The 16,626-nt window shown below is 43.9% G+C and overlaps 3 protein-coding genes across 3 annotated transcripts in view; 1 reads left to right on the forward strand and 2 right to left on the reverse strand.

Annotated features, from left to right (window-relative positions):
- Nucleotides 1–4,272, forward strand: part of kif4 (kinesin family member 4) — a gene marked incomplete at its 5' end in the record, with an annotated part of 37,188 nt that extends 32,916 nt beyond the window's left edge. The window contains 4 exons of the mRNA XM_080013615.1: nucleotides 1,608–1,775; nucleotides 1,953–2,072; nucleotides 2,376–2,495; nucleotides 3,814–4,272. Of these exons, the coding sequence (XP_079869741.1) occupies nucleotides 1,608–1,775; nucleotides 1,953–2,072; nucleotides 2,376–2,495; nucleotides 3,814–4,008 (603 nt within the window). The 3' untranslated portion in view covers nucleotides 4,009–4,272. The remainder of the gene's footprint in view (nucleotides 1–1,607; nucleotides 1,776–1,952; nucleotides 2,073–2,375; nucleotides 2,496–3,813) is intronic.
- A 5,312-nt stretch (nucleotides 4,273–9,584) lies between these two features.
- ndufa2 (NADH:ubiquinone oxidoreductase subunit A2) lies at nucleotides 9,585–12,077 on the reverse strand. The gene is made up of 3 exons (XM_080013163.1): nucleotides 11,921–12,077; nucleotides 11,362–11,468; nucleotides 9,585–9,736 (listed from the first exon to the last, which is right to left on the reverse strand). The coding sequence occupies exons 1-3, from the start codon at nucleotides 12,070–12,072 to the stop codon at nucleotides 9,645–9,647; spliced, it is 351 nt and encodes a 116-aa protein (XP_079869289.1). The 5' UTR covers nucleotides 12,073–12,077; the 3' UTR covers nucleotides 9,585–9,644.
- Nucleotides 12,078–14,706: 2,629 nt separating this feature from the next.
- Nucleotides 14,707–16,626, reverse strand: part of LOC307240041 (A disintegrin and metalloproteinase with thrombospondin motifs 2-like) — a gene marked incomplete at its 5' end in the record, with an annotated part of 34,801 nt that continues 32,881 nt past the window's right edge. Inside the window, one exon of the mRNA XM_080013616.1 lies at nucleotides 14,707–16,603. Coding sequence (XP_079869742.1) covers nucleotides 16,021–16,603 — 583 coding nt within the window. The 3' untranslated portion in view covers nucleotides 14,707–16,020. The remainder of the gene's footprint in view (nucleotides 16,604–16,626) is intronic.

Below are 16,626 nucleotides of genomic sequence, written 5' to 3' on the forward strand. Positions count from 1 at the left end.
GTAACTATATTACCACAACACTAGTAACTATATTACCACAACACTAGTAACTACATTACCACAACTCTAGTAACTACATTACCACAACACTAGTAACTACATTACCACAACTCTAGTAACTACATTACCACAACTCTAGTAACTATATTACCACAACTCTAGTAACTATATTACCACAACACTAGTAACTATATTACCACAACACTAGTAACTACATTACCACAACTCTAGTAACTACATTACCACAACACTAGTAACTACATTACCACAACTCTAGTAACTACATTACCACAACTCTAGTAACTATATTACCACAACACTAGTAACTATATTACCACAACACTAGTAACTATATTACCACAACACTAGTAACTATATTACCACAACACTAGTAACTACATTACCACAACTCTAGTAACTACATTACCACAACTCTAGTAACTATATTACCACAACACTAGTAACTATATTACCACAACACTAGTAACTATATTACCACAACACTAGTAACTATATTACCACAACACTAGTAACTACATTACCACAACACTAGTAACTACATTACCACAACTCTAGTAACTATATTACCACAACACTAGTAACTATATTACCACAACACTAGTAACTATATTACCACAACACTAGTAACTACATTACCACAACACTAGTAACTACATTACCACAACACTAGTAACTACATTACCACAACTCTAGTAACTATATTACCACAACTGCCAACCTGTACGCATTTTGTGTACCAACTACACAATTCTTAGTGAAAATACACAGTGGTTTTAATTTTCTGGCTGGTGGTTGTATTTTACCATAACACTGGTAACAGTATTACATAATGTGAGTAACTTCTTTATATACGGATCTCTGATCCCAATCACTGCCTCAGTTTGTGTGTGACATTTGAATCACTATTATTATATTATATTATAGATTATATTATATTGTGGATTATATTATATATTACATTTAGTCATTGATCAGACGCTTTTATCCAAAGCGACTTACAATTGTTCAAACACTGACGGACGCAGCCATCAGGAGCAATTAGGGGTTAAGTGTCTTGCTCAAGGACACTACAGCATGCTAGCAGGAGGAGCCTGGGATCCAACCAGCAACCTTTGGATCACTAGACCACCAGCTCTACCGCCTGAGCTACCATCCCCATAATCTATAACATATATTATATGTTATAGATTATATTATAGATTATATTATATTGTGGATTATATTATATATTATATGTTATAGATTATATTATAGATTATATTATATTGTGGATTATATTATATATTATACTATATGTTATAGATTATATTATAGATTATATTATCGCGCCTGTACTGCTGCAGGGATTTGTTTTTCCTTCACCTGAAATCTAAAGCAGAGAATAAAGTGGAACCTTTCTGTATCTTTGTCTTGTGGATGTTCCTGCCACACCAGGCCAGTGTGCATGTGGAGCCTGCTTTGATCTGGAAATCACTTTTCAGATACTTGAACATCAAGTTTTATGTCCTGAAAAGGATACGGTTGCATTGGATGAAAACCTGTTTTCCATTCTGAATACTGCATGTTTCATGTGATGGTGACCGCAGCCCAAAGTGAAGCGCTGCACAACAGCCAAAGCACCGCTGAGGATGTCCATCAGCCTGGAGGAGCTGCTGTCTGCCTCCGACAACGACAACGACGACGACGAGGAGGAGTGGCGCCCTGCCAAGTACGACAAAGGCCGCAGGGCTTCAAAGAAAGCCAAGCCAAGCGGGGTGAGTGACATCATCACAGTGGGCGGGGCTTTCTGCAGCGCTCCAAGCAGGAAGTGATGCTGCCTTCATGGGAATTTGGAAATCATCTGCATCAGCTATGAGCCAAATGGTCATTTGAAACACTGGTGTTGTATCAAATGATTGTAAAACATGTCCACCCTTCATGGTTCTCTCTAGTGCGCCTGCAAGGGCTGCTGCAGCAACAAGCTGTGCCGCTGTCGCAAAGGGAAGATGACGTGTGGTGAAAACTGCACCTGTGATCACATGAAATGTAGAAACCTGGAAGTCCCTGCTCAGGTACGTACGAGTGTGTACGTGAGTGTACATGAGTGTGTGTGTGTACGTGAGTGTACATGAGTGTGTGTGTACGTGAGTGTACATGAGTGTGTGTGTACGTGAGTGGTAAAAAAAAATCCGCTTTTTGAATATTTCCCTCTCAAGCCGTGCGTGGCCATGTTTCTGTTTTCTGAAGACTGGTCATGGTTCCTTAACAGCTTTTTGATTCCAAATCTAAGTCCAGGTCAGTTTCAACCACATTTAGAGGGTAATGCAAATATAAATGAGAATGTATTCAAATGTGCGTTGTCTTCTGCCTTTCAGCACGTGAACAAGCTGGATGACAAGTTTGATGATTCACAGTCTCTCCCTCAGGACTCCACAGCCATCAACCCTGGCAGCGTCACCTTCTTCAAACCCCCGTCCTGCTTACCCACCAAGAAGGTAAATCTGGTTTCTTTGGGTGCTGCCTGTTTATAGAGAAATCATACAAACACATTTTTTTATTCATCATGAGAATAAACAACCCCCCCCCCCCCCCCCCCCCCGCTCAGCTGATGGGGATTTTTTTGTTTGTTTGTTTTTTGTTTTTTTTCTCAAAATCATTTGGGAGAGTTGTCAACCCGTTAAACAGTTTTACGTCAACAGCACTGATCAAGCACCATGACAAAGTTAAATAACATTTATAACCATTATTTATTTCAATATGACATCAACCTGTGATGAACTAGACAAATGAATAAAAAGCAGATCCTCATGAAGCCTCCTCCACTTCATGTCACCACGTGTGGAAACACATCATTTGGCATCACCGCTGAAATAAACGGCTTCAATGAAGAGCAGGTTGATGAGGTCACACTCATTGTCATTGCACAACTAAATGCATTTCTCTGCATTTTACATCCTGGTACCTGACGTAGCAGGATGTAGGAGCAGTGGCTGCCGTTAGCGCCGCGGAGCGGTTGGGGGGTCAAGTGTCTTGCTCAAGGACTCCTCAGCAGGCTCCCAGCAGTGTTAGAGATGCAATATGTAAAATGTGAATTATATGCATTTCCATCAATTTGGTTGAGGCCAATTAAAGCAACACTATGTGACTTTTTTTACCCTAAAATAACAGCTTTAAAATCATTTTGATATGACACTGTCTTGTAATATGGAGAACGGCACCTCGACCCCCCCCACCCCTCCCCCAACGCCTGTTCTTGCACTATGTAACATAACCGCAGGAAAAGTGTGTTACGCGTTACGGCACAATGTCACGGCCTTGATGTTTGTCTCTGGTTATTACCGTTTTCATTTTATTTATTTATTTTATTTATATTTTTTTGCCTGGTAAAATGTATTAAAAAGTAAATACTAAATTATAAACTAATAATAATGCTCATACAAAACGTAGCCGCTCCACCTCCCCCACGGGGCAGACGAGGTGGTCCGCTGGGCGTCCAGCGCCTCACCTCACCGCGGCCGGCGATGCCTTTCATTGCGCCGCGGGGTTTGCTCCACCTCTGAGGGCGTGTGTGAGCGGCTACGTCAGGCCGAGCTCATCTGCCCTGACGTCCGCTGCGATGAGCCCGCCCCCCCACCCGCCGTTGGCTGAGGCGGCGCCGTCCGTGCGAGTGGCGCTGGAACGCGTTTGTAACCGATCGTTATCGAAACGTGAGCGATAAGCGAAACAAAGGTTTTTTTCGACGGTGTAGGGGCATCAAATACCAAAGGTTACATGGTGCTTCTTTCAATGTCCACCTGAATTTGTATGTCGCAGGTGCTTGAGGAAATTGGGGCGATGGGACACAACTCTGCAGATCTAAAGCTGGAAGGCCAGTCCTTTTTGGAAGACAGTGAGGAAGGTGACGATGACACAAGCACCATGAGCATCTTGAAGAAGAAGAAACGGATCCTCACCAACTCCCAGAACAGTTTCTTCTCTGGATGCACCCCCATCAGGGAGGATTATTAAGCCCCAGGCAGCTCAGAGCTGCTCTGTTCCTTCTCCTGCACCTGCTCCTTTTTCAACCTTTTAGTCTCATGTCTGTTTAGGTGTTTTAGTCTTTTACTGTGTTTGTGTTATGATGTTGTGTATTCAAGATTAACTGAAGTGTATATTGATTGATTTGAAAATCTTCAATTCAATTTTAAATTATAAGTAGAGAAGGTAACGGACCGCTTTCAGTTTAGGGTCAGGGTTTAGCGTCTGTGGAGATGAATAAAGTCTTACTTCCTGCTCTTGTTTTTTTGACTCATTCTTAAATGCTTCACTATGAACAGTTTGGTAAAAGTCATTGAAATCTTTGAAAGTAAGTTTGATAAGTGACACTCATGCTTCGCTCTCGCTGTCAGTGTATTGACTCCATCAGCGCGCGCCCTTCTGGTCCAGGGTTCACGTGGCCCATGAAATGCCTGAGCTGCAGCAGGTTTACAACGACGACGTAAAGTTGTCGTGCGGGAGGTTCGGCGTCGGGCTTTTCCCCGTTTCCTCATCACTTCATTCTGTTCCTCGTTTCGTCCTGCTTGGTCGTAGTTGTGCCGCGTGTTCTTCTGCCGCTTATGTCCTGTTTATGTCTCCCGCCGCTTGAGTTTGGCTCTTCCCTGGAGCTCGGCCTCCCCCCACTCAGCACCGTGACAACATGTCTTCTTATTCTCTGGGCTTCAACAGCAGCTCGTATCTTAAATGTCGCACGACTGCCGGTGCCAACGTGTGGCTCTGGGCCTGTCTGTATGTACCGGAGCGGTCTGGTTCCCGTGGTCCGGTGTCTTCCACGCAGCCGTCCGGTGTCCTGCCTGGTCTTGACCCACTTCCCGCCTTCTGGATTGTGGGCTCAGCTCTTCAGCCGCCGCTGTGGTGTTGTTGGCCGTACGGACCCATCTCCTGCTTTTCATCCTGGCCTGTTTTTTGCGACAAACCCTTGATGTGTTGCACCGACCCCGGAGCCTCCGTTGTGCTTTTGGATTCACCGGAGAGAACTTGTGACGCTGTCGTGACATCCAGGGCTTTTTTTTGTTTCGGCCAATTAGGAAACGGAGCAAAACAAATACATCTTAAATAAAAACACACCATTTTTATTGCTTTTGTTTGGAGACAGTTGGAGAATTTCTCCCGCGTGGACGATGAGGTTAATCTGCCGGCTACAGGAAAAAAAACGGAGTATTAAAGATATTTATTCTGCAGAATAAAGAGAAAGATACAGTCATCCTTCAAAGAAATGTTCTGACCAGTCTGCCTCCTCTTTACTTGAAGAGGCTTTTATAGTCATGAGAGGTTGTGTCCCATTCTGAGACGAGCCCTGTGATTCGCTGTTGTCTTCAGTATGGTCATAGAGATTATTTGTCACATACATATGCATGCGGTCATTCATATATGCAGTGAAATGTCATTACATTTGTCATTATTGCGATTATACACAATAAGTTCTGTAAAAAGTGTGTTATAGGTCAGACCTTTCAGTGCCCAGCATCTAAACAAACATCTGGTAAGATTTTTACCAAACTGCCAAGATAAATGACACTATAGGTCCAGGTACATCATACGAAAAGATCAGATCAGATATTATGAGATAAGATCAGATTAGATAACACTTCACTTCAAAGCTTGCTTAATTAAAACAATAACTTTGATATATAGACATCTATCTGTCTGTCTATCTTTCTATCTGTCTGTCTGTCTGTCTGTCTGTCAGCCACAGAAAAACAAATCACATTTTTCTGGATGTAAACTCATTCCAGCCTCCTCACACCAGGCACACGTCACTGACGGCTGCAAGAAAACCGATTGGAAATAAAGCAAAAGACAATAAGGATATTTCTATTTTTTTTCATGACGTGGATGTGTACATTATTCAAAATGTTGGGAATAGTTGGAGTGTTTTTCTTTCGAGTGTGTAATTATGTGTTTAGAAAAAATAATAATAATAGAATATAAATATATATAAAGATATATACAGTATATATAAAACACATGCACGGTGAAGGAAAAGGAAAATGAACCTTCCACTGGAAGTTAGGGAATTCTCTAATAGAAGATAGTGCAGGTGTGATTATATAAATAATGTTGATATCTGTGGGTCTTCTGCCCTCATCACGCGTAGCCGTACGTGGCAATACAGCGAGCTCAACACTCTCCCAATAAGTACCCGGAGACAGGAGCTCATTTTTGGAATCTTTAATGGGTGGGCTTTAATGGTTCAGGCTGCTGCCGTCTGGTAAACGTTAGCGGAGCATCCGGGCACGGACGACCAGCCTCACCAACAGTTTTCACCCTCAGGCCATCAGGCTTTTCAAGCTGCAACATCTGTAGTCACCTGTGTAAATTAAATGTACATCACCACAACTACATGTACATATCCACCAGTACTGCTTCACTTTATATTTATATCCATATCCTGTGCAATAGACTGATCTATTTCTGTTGGAACTGTTACAATGTTCAAATTATTTTAGTTTACATTTTAGGGTTATTTTTCTTATTTTCATTTTATGTACATACACTGTGACCTCTTGCCCGTATTTGTAACATCAACACTTACTTTTTATTTTTTTTTATATTTTATTTTTTTATATCCGACTCTAATTTTATTAAAATATATATATATATATATTTACTCCTTATAGTTGCCTTGTTATTTTATATTTTTTATGCCCACTACGCAGTTGTTGCCTGTCATGCCCCAATTATTTCATTGTACCGAATGACCTTGTGTTGTACTGTACACCTGACAAATAAAACATTTTGAACTTTGAACAAATGTGAATATTGTGAATCGCACCCACCCACACTCAATTACACCCAATGATAAAAGTAATGACAAAATACACACCTCCATGTATTACTTGATAGTCCCCACCAGACTGGCTGTCAAGCTGCGGGAGCTAGGACTGAACACTTCGCTGTGTGCCTGGATCCTGGACTTCTTCACAGCCAGGCCCCAGGTGGTCAGGGTGCACACGTCCAGCTCCCTCACCCTAAACACAGGATCCCCCCAGGGCTGCGTCCTCAGCCCCCTACTGTGCTCCCTGTACACACATGACTGTGTGGCCAGTTCCAGCTCCAACACCAGCGTCAAGTTTGCTGACCACACCGTGGTCGTGGGCCTGATCACCGACTGCGATGAGAAGGCCTACCGCGAGGAGGTGGCTGACCTGTCACTCTGGTGCCAGGACGACAGCCTACACCTGAACGTTAGCAAAACCAAGGAGCACAATCGAGGACGCACGCGCCCTTGGTGATTAATGGGACTTCTGTCGATAGGGTGAGCAGCTTCAAGTACCTGGGAGTCCACATCACAGAGGACTTAACATGGACTGTTCACACAGACTCTCTGGTGAGAAAGTCTAGGCAGCATCTTTACCACCTCAGGCAGCTGAGGAAATTCCGGGTCTCGGTGAGGATCCTCAAGTCCTTCTACTCTGGGGCAGTGGAGAGCATCCTGACAGGCAACATCACTGCCTGGTTTGGGAACTGTACTGCCCAGGACAGGCGGGCCCTGCAGAGGGTGGTGCGTTCAGCTGAACGTACCACTGGAACTACCCTCCCCCCCTTGCAGGAGTTATACACCAGGAGGTGTAGTAGCAGAGCTGCAGGATCATGAAGGATCCTCATCACCACAGCGGACTGTTCCAGTTGCTGTGTTCGGGCAAGTGCCTCCACAGTCACAGAGCGAGAACAAAGACTGAGACAGAGTTTTTCCAACAAGACATAAGAACTGTCAACCCTAACCTCACCAGGGGTCCTCACTGAGCCACACACATAGGCCCCACTACCTTACTGTATTGTATGTAGCATATTGTACTGCATACTGTATCACTGTTCTGGGTAACTGCATACTGTGCTGTATTTCTGTTCTGTTCGGTGTTACCATATTGCCGCGCCATACTGTTGTATACTCTACTGTATATCTCTGCACACGCTACCTCACTTTATTCGCTTCACTTTATGTCACTTTAATGCACATATCTGTATATACATAATAGCCTATCCATATACATAAGTGTATTCCCTTTATTTATATTTTGTACCCCCACTCTGTATTGAGTTATTTTATTTTATACTATATTATTCTATTTACTTACTGCATTACGTTTCAGGAATCAGTTAGTTTCAGTTAGTTAGTCAAGTAGAAAATACGTAGCTATTGTGTTCAGTCTAGAACATATTGTACAGTATATAATAACTGGCTGCGTTGCATTGACATTTCACTGCATATATGTATGGAAGTATGTATATGTATGTGACGAATTAACCTCTTGAATCTTGAATCTTGAATTAGAATGCTGTTGTCGACTTCCCAAATCTTGATTTACATATAAGAAGTCACAAATTAACATTTCTCATCGACTCAGGAGCTTCATGCTCACTAATATCCGCCACCGAAACACCCATTAAACCTGCTTTGTCTGCTAGAACATGTACTGTCATCGGCTGTAACAATATTAGAGAACAAAAACACTACACTACTCATCTTTGGTGCAGGGCTCTGAGAAAGAAAATTGCACATCATCTGGGTTCTCTGTCTCTGGAGAGCAAGAATGAAGCCAGAAATCTGGGTGTGATAATAGACGGCGATCTAAATTTTGAGAGCCATATCAATCACATCACAAAATCAGCCTTCTACCATTTAAAAAACATCTCAAAATTAAGAGGCTTCCTGTCAAAAGCATATTCTGAAAAAATGTATCCATGTATTCATAAGGAGTAGATTGGACGACCGTAATGGCCTATTCACTGACCTCCCAAATTCAGCTGTGCAGCGACTACAGTTAATCAAAAATGCGGCTGCACGCGTTCTCATTGGCACAAAATAGTTTGAAAACATCACACCTGTTGCTAGATCTCTACATTAGCTCCCTGTTAAAACTAGGGTTGATTTTAAGATTCTGCTGCTTGTATATCAAGCTCTAAACGGCCTCGCACCTCAGTATATACAAGAAATGCTCATTATACACGAACCAGCAGAACGCTCAGGTCCACAGGCAGTGATCTCGTACCAACTCTAAAGCAGGGGAGGCTGCTTCTGTACCTATGCCCCAAGTAAGTGGAACACCCTGCCTGAGGGCCCGAGAGAGGCCCCCACACCGAACGCTTTTAAGGCAGGTTAAAAACCCTGCAGCTCACTAGTCCATGACTGACTTCTGTGTGTGTGTCTTTGTTATGTTGTGAGATTTGTGTGTGTGTTGTGGATGCTGTGAGATCTGTTTATTCTGCACTTTGATTCCTGTTGCAGCAGCAGTGAGAACATGAAGTACAGTGAGAGGATATACACTCAATTCACTATATACAGTATACACACTAATTAATTAATTTGTGACGCAGCGTTTGTCATTTTCCATCTACAATTTGTTTTAATACCAAATACAAATAGAAATGATCCAATAACCTTTATTTACACTGCACAGTATATAGAATATTAATACTCAACACAAACATACTGTATGTAGCACACACACACACACACACACACACACACACACACACACACACACACACACACACACACACACACACACACGACGCAGTTTGAACAGAAAGAATTCAAAGTGAAAGACTTGTTCAAATCAGATCAGATCTTTATTAGAACAACAACAGGAACAGGCGGAGGGGACTCAGGGTTTGGACTCAACCATCGTCTGCAGAACCTCCGCAACCTGTTCCGCTGACATGTTGTCCAGGGCAACGCTGCGCTCCCTCCCAAAGTCTGAGGAGGAACAGAAGGAGGATATGAAGCCATGGCACCTCAAAGCTTTTTCAAAGTTGTTTTTGTTTTTACATATTTTATTGTACAAGTTGAAGGTTTCTGCTGCAATTATTAAAAACAAACAAACAAACAAACAAACAAACACATGACTGCACATAACACACGATGTTCTAGAAATAACTTCAACATGGCTCTGTTCTAAACGTGCCTCGTCCAGGACTTAAAAAGCTTCAATCATCGCTCATTTCTGTTGAAGTCAGGAGCAACGGTCTGAACCAAACTCATTCACGACTTTTGACTCAATGTTTGAAGAGGCTGGAGCCGCAACTTTTAATAAATATACATTCAGGTTTATTAACAACGATTTATTTACACACCTGTTAATACACCAGTACGACTACACCCCTCCAACTCCAACCACTACACCACCGTTACCACACATGTTACTACATTGTTACTACACCCATACGTGGCCTATTACTATGCCACTGCTACATCTGCTGCTACACAGTTCCTACATTGTTACCACAGATACATCACCCGTTACTACACATAACTACCCCTGTTACTATACCACTGCTACACCCATTATTAGTAGTATTAGTATTGGTGGGTACACAGGCACACTGCACTGCTGCCTCACAGCAAGAAGGTCCTGGGCTCCATTCCTTCTGGGTGGAGTTTGCATGTTTTCCCCATGCTCACATGGTTAGGGTTACACTACAGGGTTACTACAGCCAACATCAGTAAGGACCCCCACCCAAAACATAGGGTTTCCTCCATGTAACATCAGTAAGGACCCCCACCCAAAACATAGGGTTTCCTCCATGTAACATCAGTAAGGACCCCCACCCAAAACATGGGGTTTCCTCCACGTAACAGCAGTAAGGACCCCCACCCAAAACATAGGGTTTCCTCCACGTATCAGCAGTAAGGACCCCCACCCAAAACATAGGGTTTCCTCCACGTATCAGCAGTAAGGACCCCCACCCAAAACATGCAGAACATCGTCGCCTGGCCAGTGATGGACATTTGTAACTGGTTGCTGGGTGTAGCTGTTTGCTGCCCACTGCTCCACTGAGGATGAAGCAGGATGAGTCAAACGGCAGCATCTGAAGAGCGTGTGTGTGTGTGTACACATGTGTGTGTGTACATGTGTGTGTACATGTGTGTGTGTACATGTGTGTGTACATGTGTGTGTACATGTGTGTGTGCATGTGTGTGTACATGTGTGTGTGTGTGTACATGTGTGTGTACATGTGTGTGTGTGTACATGTGTGTGTGTGTACATGTGTGTGTACATGTGTGTGTGTGTACATGTGTGTGTACATGTGTGTGTGTGTGTACATGTGTGTGTACATGTGTGTGTACATGTGTGTGTGCATGTGTGTGTGTGTACATGTGTGTGTACATGTGTGTGTACATGTGTGTGTACATGTGTGTGTGCATGTGTTGTGCATGTGTTGTGCATGTGCCGTGTGACAAATAAGGACCACCACTACACAGTTCCTACACCTATAAGTACCCTGCTGCTCCACCCTTCCAACATGTCGCTGTCAGTCACTCAACAGGTTCATTGATGATTATGTGTCATGCAATCAGGCCGCGTTGCCATGGAGACTGACCGTAGCGTGCCCACAGACGGGGCTGCACCGCTGAACACTCCCGGATCAGGAGCGGAACGTCGGGGTTGGATCGCTTCAGCTGCACGTAGTGACGCTCCACAAAGTCCCTGTGTCATTATTCATTTAAAAACAATTGATCAATAATATGATTGATGAAGCTGAACCAACACTGTGACGTTTGAAAAATGATCAACATCTAGTTGTTCATCGGCAAATTTATATTGCAATATTTCATGTGTGTATAATACTATAATGATATTATCTTGTTGAGCAAAGTACTAGTGTGTGAAGCCAACCGCTGCAGTTTGGTATCGATCTGACCTTCGAGCTGAGTAACGTTAAGTTAAGATCAGTAAAGTTCTTCATTAATTATAATAAGAACAATTATAAAAACAAAAACAACAATAGTCAGGTTGTTTGGTGAATGACGTCAGGATGTCTGCTTAGAAGGTTAAAGGGACGTTTAGCATTAGCTTAGGGTTAGCTAAGCAGCCGGTCTCTGTAGTAGTACTATTCGTTGCATTGTCGTGTTGCTGTAGTAGTAGTATTGCCGCGGTACCTGGCTCCCTGGCTGCCCGCGGAGCTCTGGCAGAGGTGGAGGCGGATTTCTCGGATGTTTCTGGAAAGACTGGAGCCGAGGCTCCGCACCGCGGCCGCCATGTTGGCATCTGCTGGGGGACGAACGGAACGAGTCGCTCGTCGTGAACGCATCTTTGAGTCGGTAGTCTGGAGTCACCCCGGAAGAACTGAAAACGACCACTCAACCAAATTAAAAATACATTTGTCATAATTCAGATCGAATGTGACTGGTTTACAATCTGCATCCTTCCTAAATACACAAATTAGAAGGAATTAAATGGTTCTTGTGAGGATTCCATTCACATTCACTCACGATTCAAACCAAGAGTCTGAAAAATGAAGGAATGTGTTGTTTCCTGCTGCGCGTCAGGACGAGACGAGGCTCGACTTGGCTCCTTGTCCCGTTTCCTCGGTTCAATGGCCGCAGTGAAGTGTTTGGGCGGTGGCTCCGTTGAGTGACTCCTCTCTGTCCTGCACCGGGAGCCTCACGCACGACACGTGTTGTGAAGACTCTGTTCAGAGCAAGGAAAGCAACGATGACTTTCCACCTGCACGTTTCAATGGATACAAACGAAAACAACGTTCAAAAAGCCACGATATGAAACATGACACGATGGAGCTGTTTGCACTTTTATGATTTTATTATGACTTTTAATATGAATCGTTTTTATTATGAACCTCTGAACATGGTGCAGCCTGCGCTGCCACTTGTTTTCCAAACATGTGGGTTTAGTCTGTCTGTCTGTCTGTCTGTCTGTCTGTCTGTCTGTCTGTCCGTCCGTCTTTTAGGCTTTGACCGACTTCAATCAAATGACATTTGATGACAGACGTTGTTGTTGTTGTTGTTGTTGTTTTCTCTCGGGCGGAGACTCTCCCCCTCTGCACTCAGAGCTGCTCAGTAACCGCTGGTGATCAGGTCTCACTTCCCCTCTACAGTCCCATACAGAGACTTGGAGGAGCAGGTGCTCAAAGAGGAAGAGAAGCCACGTGGACCCGGCTCCGCTTCCAGGCATTTTACCGCTCTGGTCCCACGGAGCAGCACAGCGCAGCGCCTCGAGGTTCATGAGGAGTTCCTCCATGAACATCTTACCATGAGGACCCAGAAGCAAAGATACCATGGTTTGGGTGGGGGTCCTTACTGATGTTACTTGGAGGAAACCCCATGTTTTGGGTGGGGGTCCTTACTGATGTTACTTAGAGGAAACCCCATGGTTTTGGTGGGGGTCCTTGCTGATGTTACTTGGAGGAAACCCCATGTTTTGGGTGGGGGTCCTTGCTGATGTTACTTGGAGGAAACCCCATGTTTTGGGTGGGGGTCCTTACTGATGTTGCATGGAGGAAACCCCATGTTTTGGGTGGTGGTCAAGTATTAAAGAATGATAGTGAAAAGAAGCCGCCTAATAAGAAGGGCACGGTGGGGTCCATGGGGCAGGTGCTCGGACCCCCCTCTGCAGGTACCTGCCGCTCTATTTGTAAATGATGTGATTATAATATAGAAATATATAATCTCACAGAGAAAGATTTAGATTGATTTTGTTTCCTTAGTATCTTGTATGGAAAATGAAAGGTTAACCCAACAGAGGTTGTTTTGTTTCTCCTCCAGACAGCGATGCATGCAGGTTCCCGTGTCTGTATTTGAAAAACAACTGAGTAGAGGGACTGTCCAAGTCCTTACTCCGTACCGTTCCAAAAAACCTGTGTCCCCACTGTCGGAACGCACAGCTCCACGTTGCTATAGGACTTCATTTAGTTCAAACTGGATGTTTTTATGTAAATACTTTGCTTGTAAATAATAAATCCTGCACTTCTGGAACGGGGAGACCGCATTTTCCACTTTACATTATGTTCTACGTGCACGCAAACACCCACCTTGAAAAGGGTGATCAGCGATGGGGAGATGGATGGATGACTGCAGTTTTGCACGATGCCAGACTCGTATGTGTCAGTACATCCATCCATTCATCCATCTATTCATCTATTCATCCATCTATTCATCTATTCATCCATCTATTCATCTATTCATCCATTCATCCATCTATTCATCCATTCATCCATCTATTCATCTATTCATCCATCTATTCATCTATTCATCCATCTATTCATCTATTCATCCATCCGTCTTTTACCAAGGAAAAAAACTGACTGACCAGGAGTGGGTCTGAGTTGAATGTACATCTTACACCAGATGTATATGAAGTATATGATGTACTTGTTAAGTATATGATGTACTTGTTGAAGTATATGATTTACTTGTTGAAGTATATGATTTACTTGTTGAAGTATATGATGTACTTGTTGAAGTATATGATGTACTTGTTGAAGTATATGATTTACTTGTTGAAGTATATGATGTACTTGTTGAAGTATATGATGTACTTGTTGAAGTATATGATTTACTTGTTGAAGTATATGATGTACTTGTTGAAGTATATGATGTACTTGTTGAAGTATATGATGTACTTGTTGAAGTATATGATGTACTTGTTGAAGTATATGATTTACTTGTTGAAGTATATGATGTACTTGTTGAAGTATATGATGTACTTGTTGAAGTTCACTCAGCAGGTGACGCCTCATCAACTGTGTATGTAAACATGTGGAACAACAATGAGGCAGAAGTGTCAGTTGATTCTCCTCTGTCTGAACCAGGGTTTGTTTCTTATAACCAACAACTCCACGAACACCATCTGTCTGTCTGTCTGTCTAACCGTCTAACTGTCTGTCTGTCCGTCTGTGTCCATGCTTAAAAAGGCGACAATCTCAACTTGAACTCTTTATTGATTATAAACAAACAGGTTAAAAGGTTAAATGTGGGACCAAGGAGACAGTGGAACCGTCAATCATCCTTTCAGCTTTTCATCCTCTTTTCTTTTTAGCTTTGTCATTTGCATCGTTTGTAGCTTTAGCAAAGCAGCAGATTTAATATCGATGTTTGTCACAACATTCGTCAACACAAGCAGCCGATGGAGAATTGATCTTAACTCATCTTTACTTGTGATCAACATTGTAAATAAATGTAGTATCCCAAAAGCCGCAGTCTCCATGGTGATGGATTATTGAGAAAATGATTTTTGATCATATCCAGGGCCGTTTATTGCTATATAAGGACTATGCCGTTGCCAAGGGCCCCCAAGCCACCAGGGGGCCCCCAAGCTGCCTTTTTAGCCTTAAAAATATATTTTTGGAAATGAAAATGAGCGCTCTCTCTTGGTAGCCTTGTGCCATCTTATTCTGTGAAATGGCCTCATTTGTTTTATTGATTGATTTTTTGGGGGGGGAAGAGATATTTGTATATTTGTAGTACTTATCAGTTGCAATGTTTTCCTTCATTTTGATTCCTTAACAAATCTGTTCCTCACATTTAAAATCAACATTTGAAGGAAAAGGCAGCCTGTCTCAGTTATCGGCATTGGGGAGATGTTATACTGCAGACTGGGTAAATGCGGCAGGTTTTCAGGAGTGTCTTGATGTCGGGCCCCAGCGTTTCCCACTTACTATCATTCCCTGCGGCTTGAACTTGCTTGGTTCAGAGTTTTCAGGGACCTGTCCTCTTTTCCTCTTGAAGTGCACCACGCCGATGCATTTCAATGTTCAATGCATGCCCCGCACCACCTTAGAGGGTTTGGAATCGCCCCCCAAAATAGTCTCACAAAATAGGGGCCCTCAAATAACATTTTGCATCGGGCCCCCAAACAACTATGAACGGCCCTGAAATGATCAAAGCATCAGGTGCTTGATTGGTAATTTGTGAATCAAATCGACCGAATTGGAAGAAGATTTGATCGATCAGATCTGAAGACGATCGACGGTTCCAGGTCTGGAAACAGTTTCCCTGACATGAAGGCAAACGTCCGATTCCAGAACCGGGTTCTAGAAACAACCCAGGTCAGGAACGTTGTTCTAGATCACAAGGAACACGGCTCTAGATTCTGTGGGACATGGTTCTGTATTTTGGGGGACATGATTTAAGGTTCTGTGGTACATGGCTCTGGACTCTGTGGAACATGGTTGTGGATGCGGGGAACGTGGTCACCTAGCACACGTGTGTGTGCACGGTGGGTGTGTGTGTATGTGGCCCCTTCAGCTCCTGGTTGCACCGGTTCTCCTCTTCTTCTTGCGCAGAACTTCCTGGATCCTTTTGTTCCGAGTCCGCTCCCAGGTCTGAGGGTTCCGGGCCACAAAGCGGTTCTGGACCCGGACTATGTGGTGGTCCAGCACGGGGTCCAAGCCGTGGATCCGGTACAAACCCTCTTCCACCGCGTTGTTCTCCTTCCTCTTCTCCTCTGGGCCGGGGGGGGTAGGAGCTGGACCCCTGGTTACCACGGCAACAGCAGCGGGAGGCATTGTGGGAGCTGTCGGCAACCACCGCACGGTGGTCGCCGAGGGAACCGCCCCGGTCGTGCTGGGAATCCCCGTTGCTGTCTGGAAGGTTCTGAAGGGGACAGTGGGGGTCCCAGAGGGTGCAGAGGTCCCAGACCAGGTTCCAGGGGTCCCAGCCCAGGGCCCCGGGGGCCACTGGGAAGGTTCCGGCGTCCCAGAGGGTCCATGGCCGCCGCTCTCCTCTGCAGCTGAAGATTCCTCATAATCATCAAAATTGACGTAGACAAAGTCGGTGGAGTGCCCCCCACTGGTGGAGGCCGGCATCACGGTCCAGCTGGGAGAGCTGCAACAAGAAGGTTGATGCCT

Source organism: Zeus faber (genome assembly GCF_960531495.2).
Source record: "Zeus faber genome assembly, chromosome: 14".
NCBI classification, from domain to species: Eukaryota; Metazoa; Chordata; class Actinopteri; order Zeiformes; family Zeidae; genus Zeus; species Zeus faber.

Excerpts from the sequence above, each read along its gene's own strand:
- ndufa2 (XM_080013163.1), bottom strand. The coding sequence starts at position 12,072 with ATGCGTTCACGACGAGCGACTCGTTCCGTTCGTCCCCCAGCAGATGCC. Across the intron at positions 11,469-11,920 it reads GCGGGCAGCCAGGGAGCCAG|GGACTTTGTGGAGCGTCACT; the intron begins GTACCGCGGCAA and ends ATAATGACACAG. Across the intron at positions 9,737-11,361 it reads CCGTCTGTGGGCACGCTACG|ACTTTGGGAGGGAGCGCAGC; the intron begins GTCAGTCTCCAT and ends GTTCCTCCTCAG.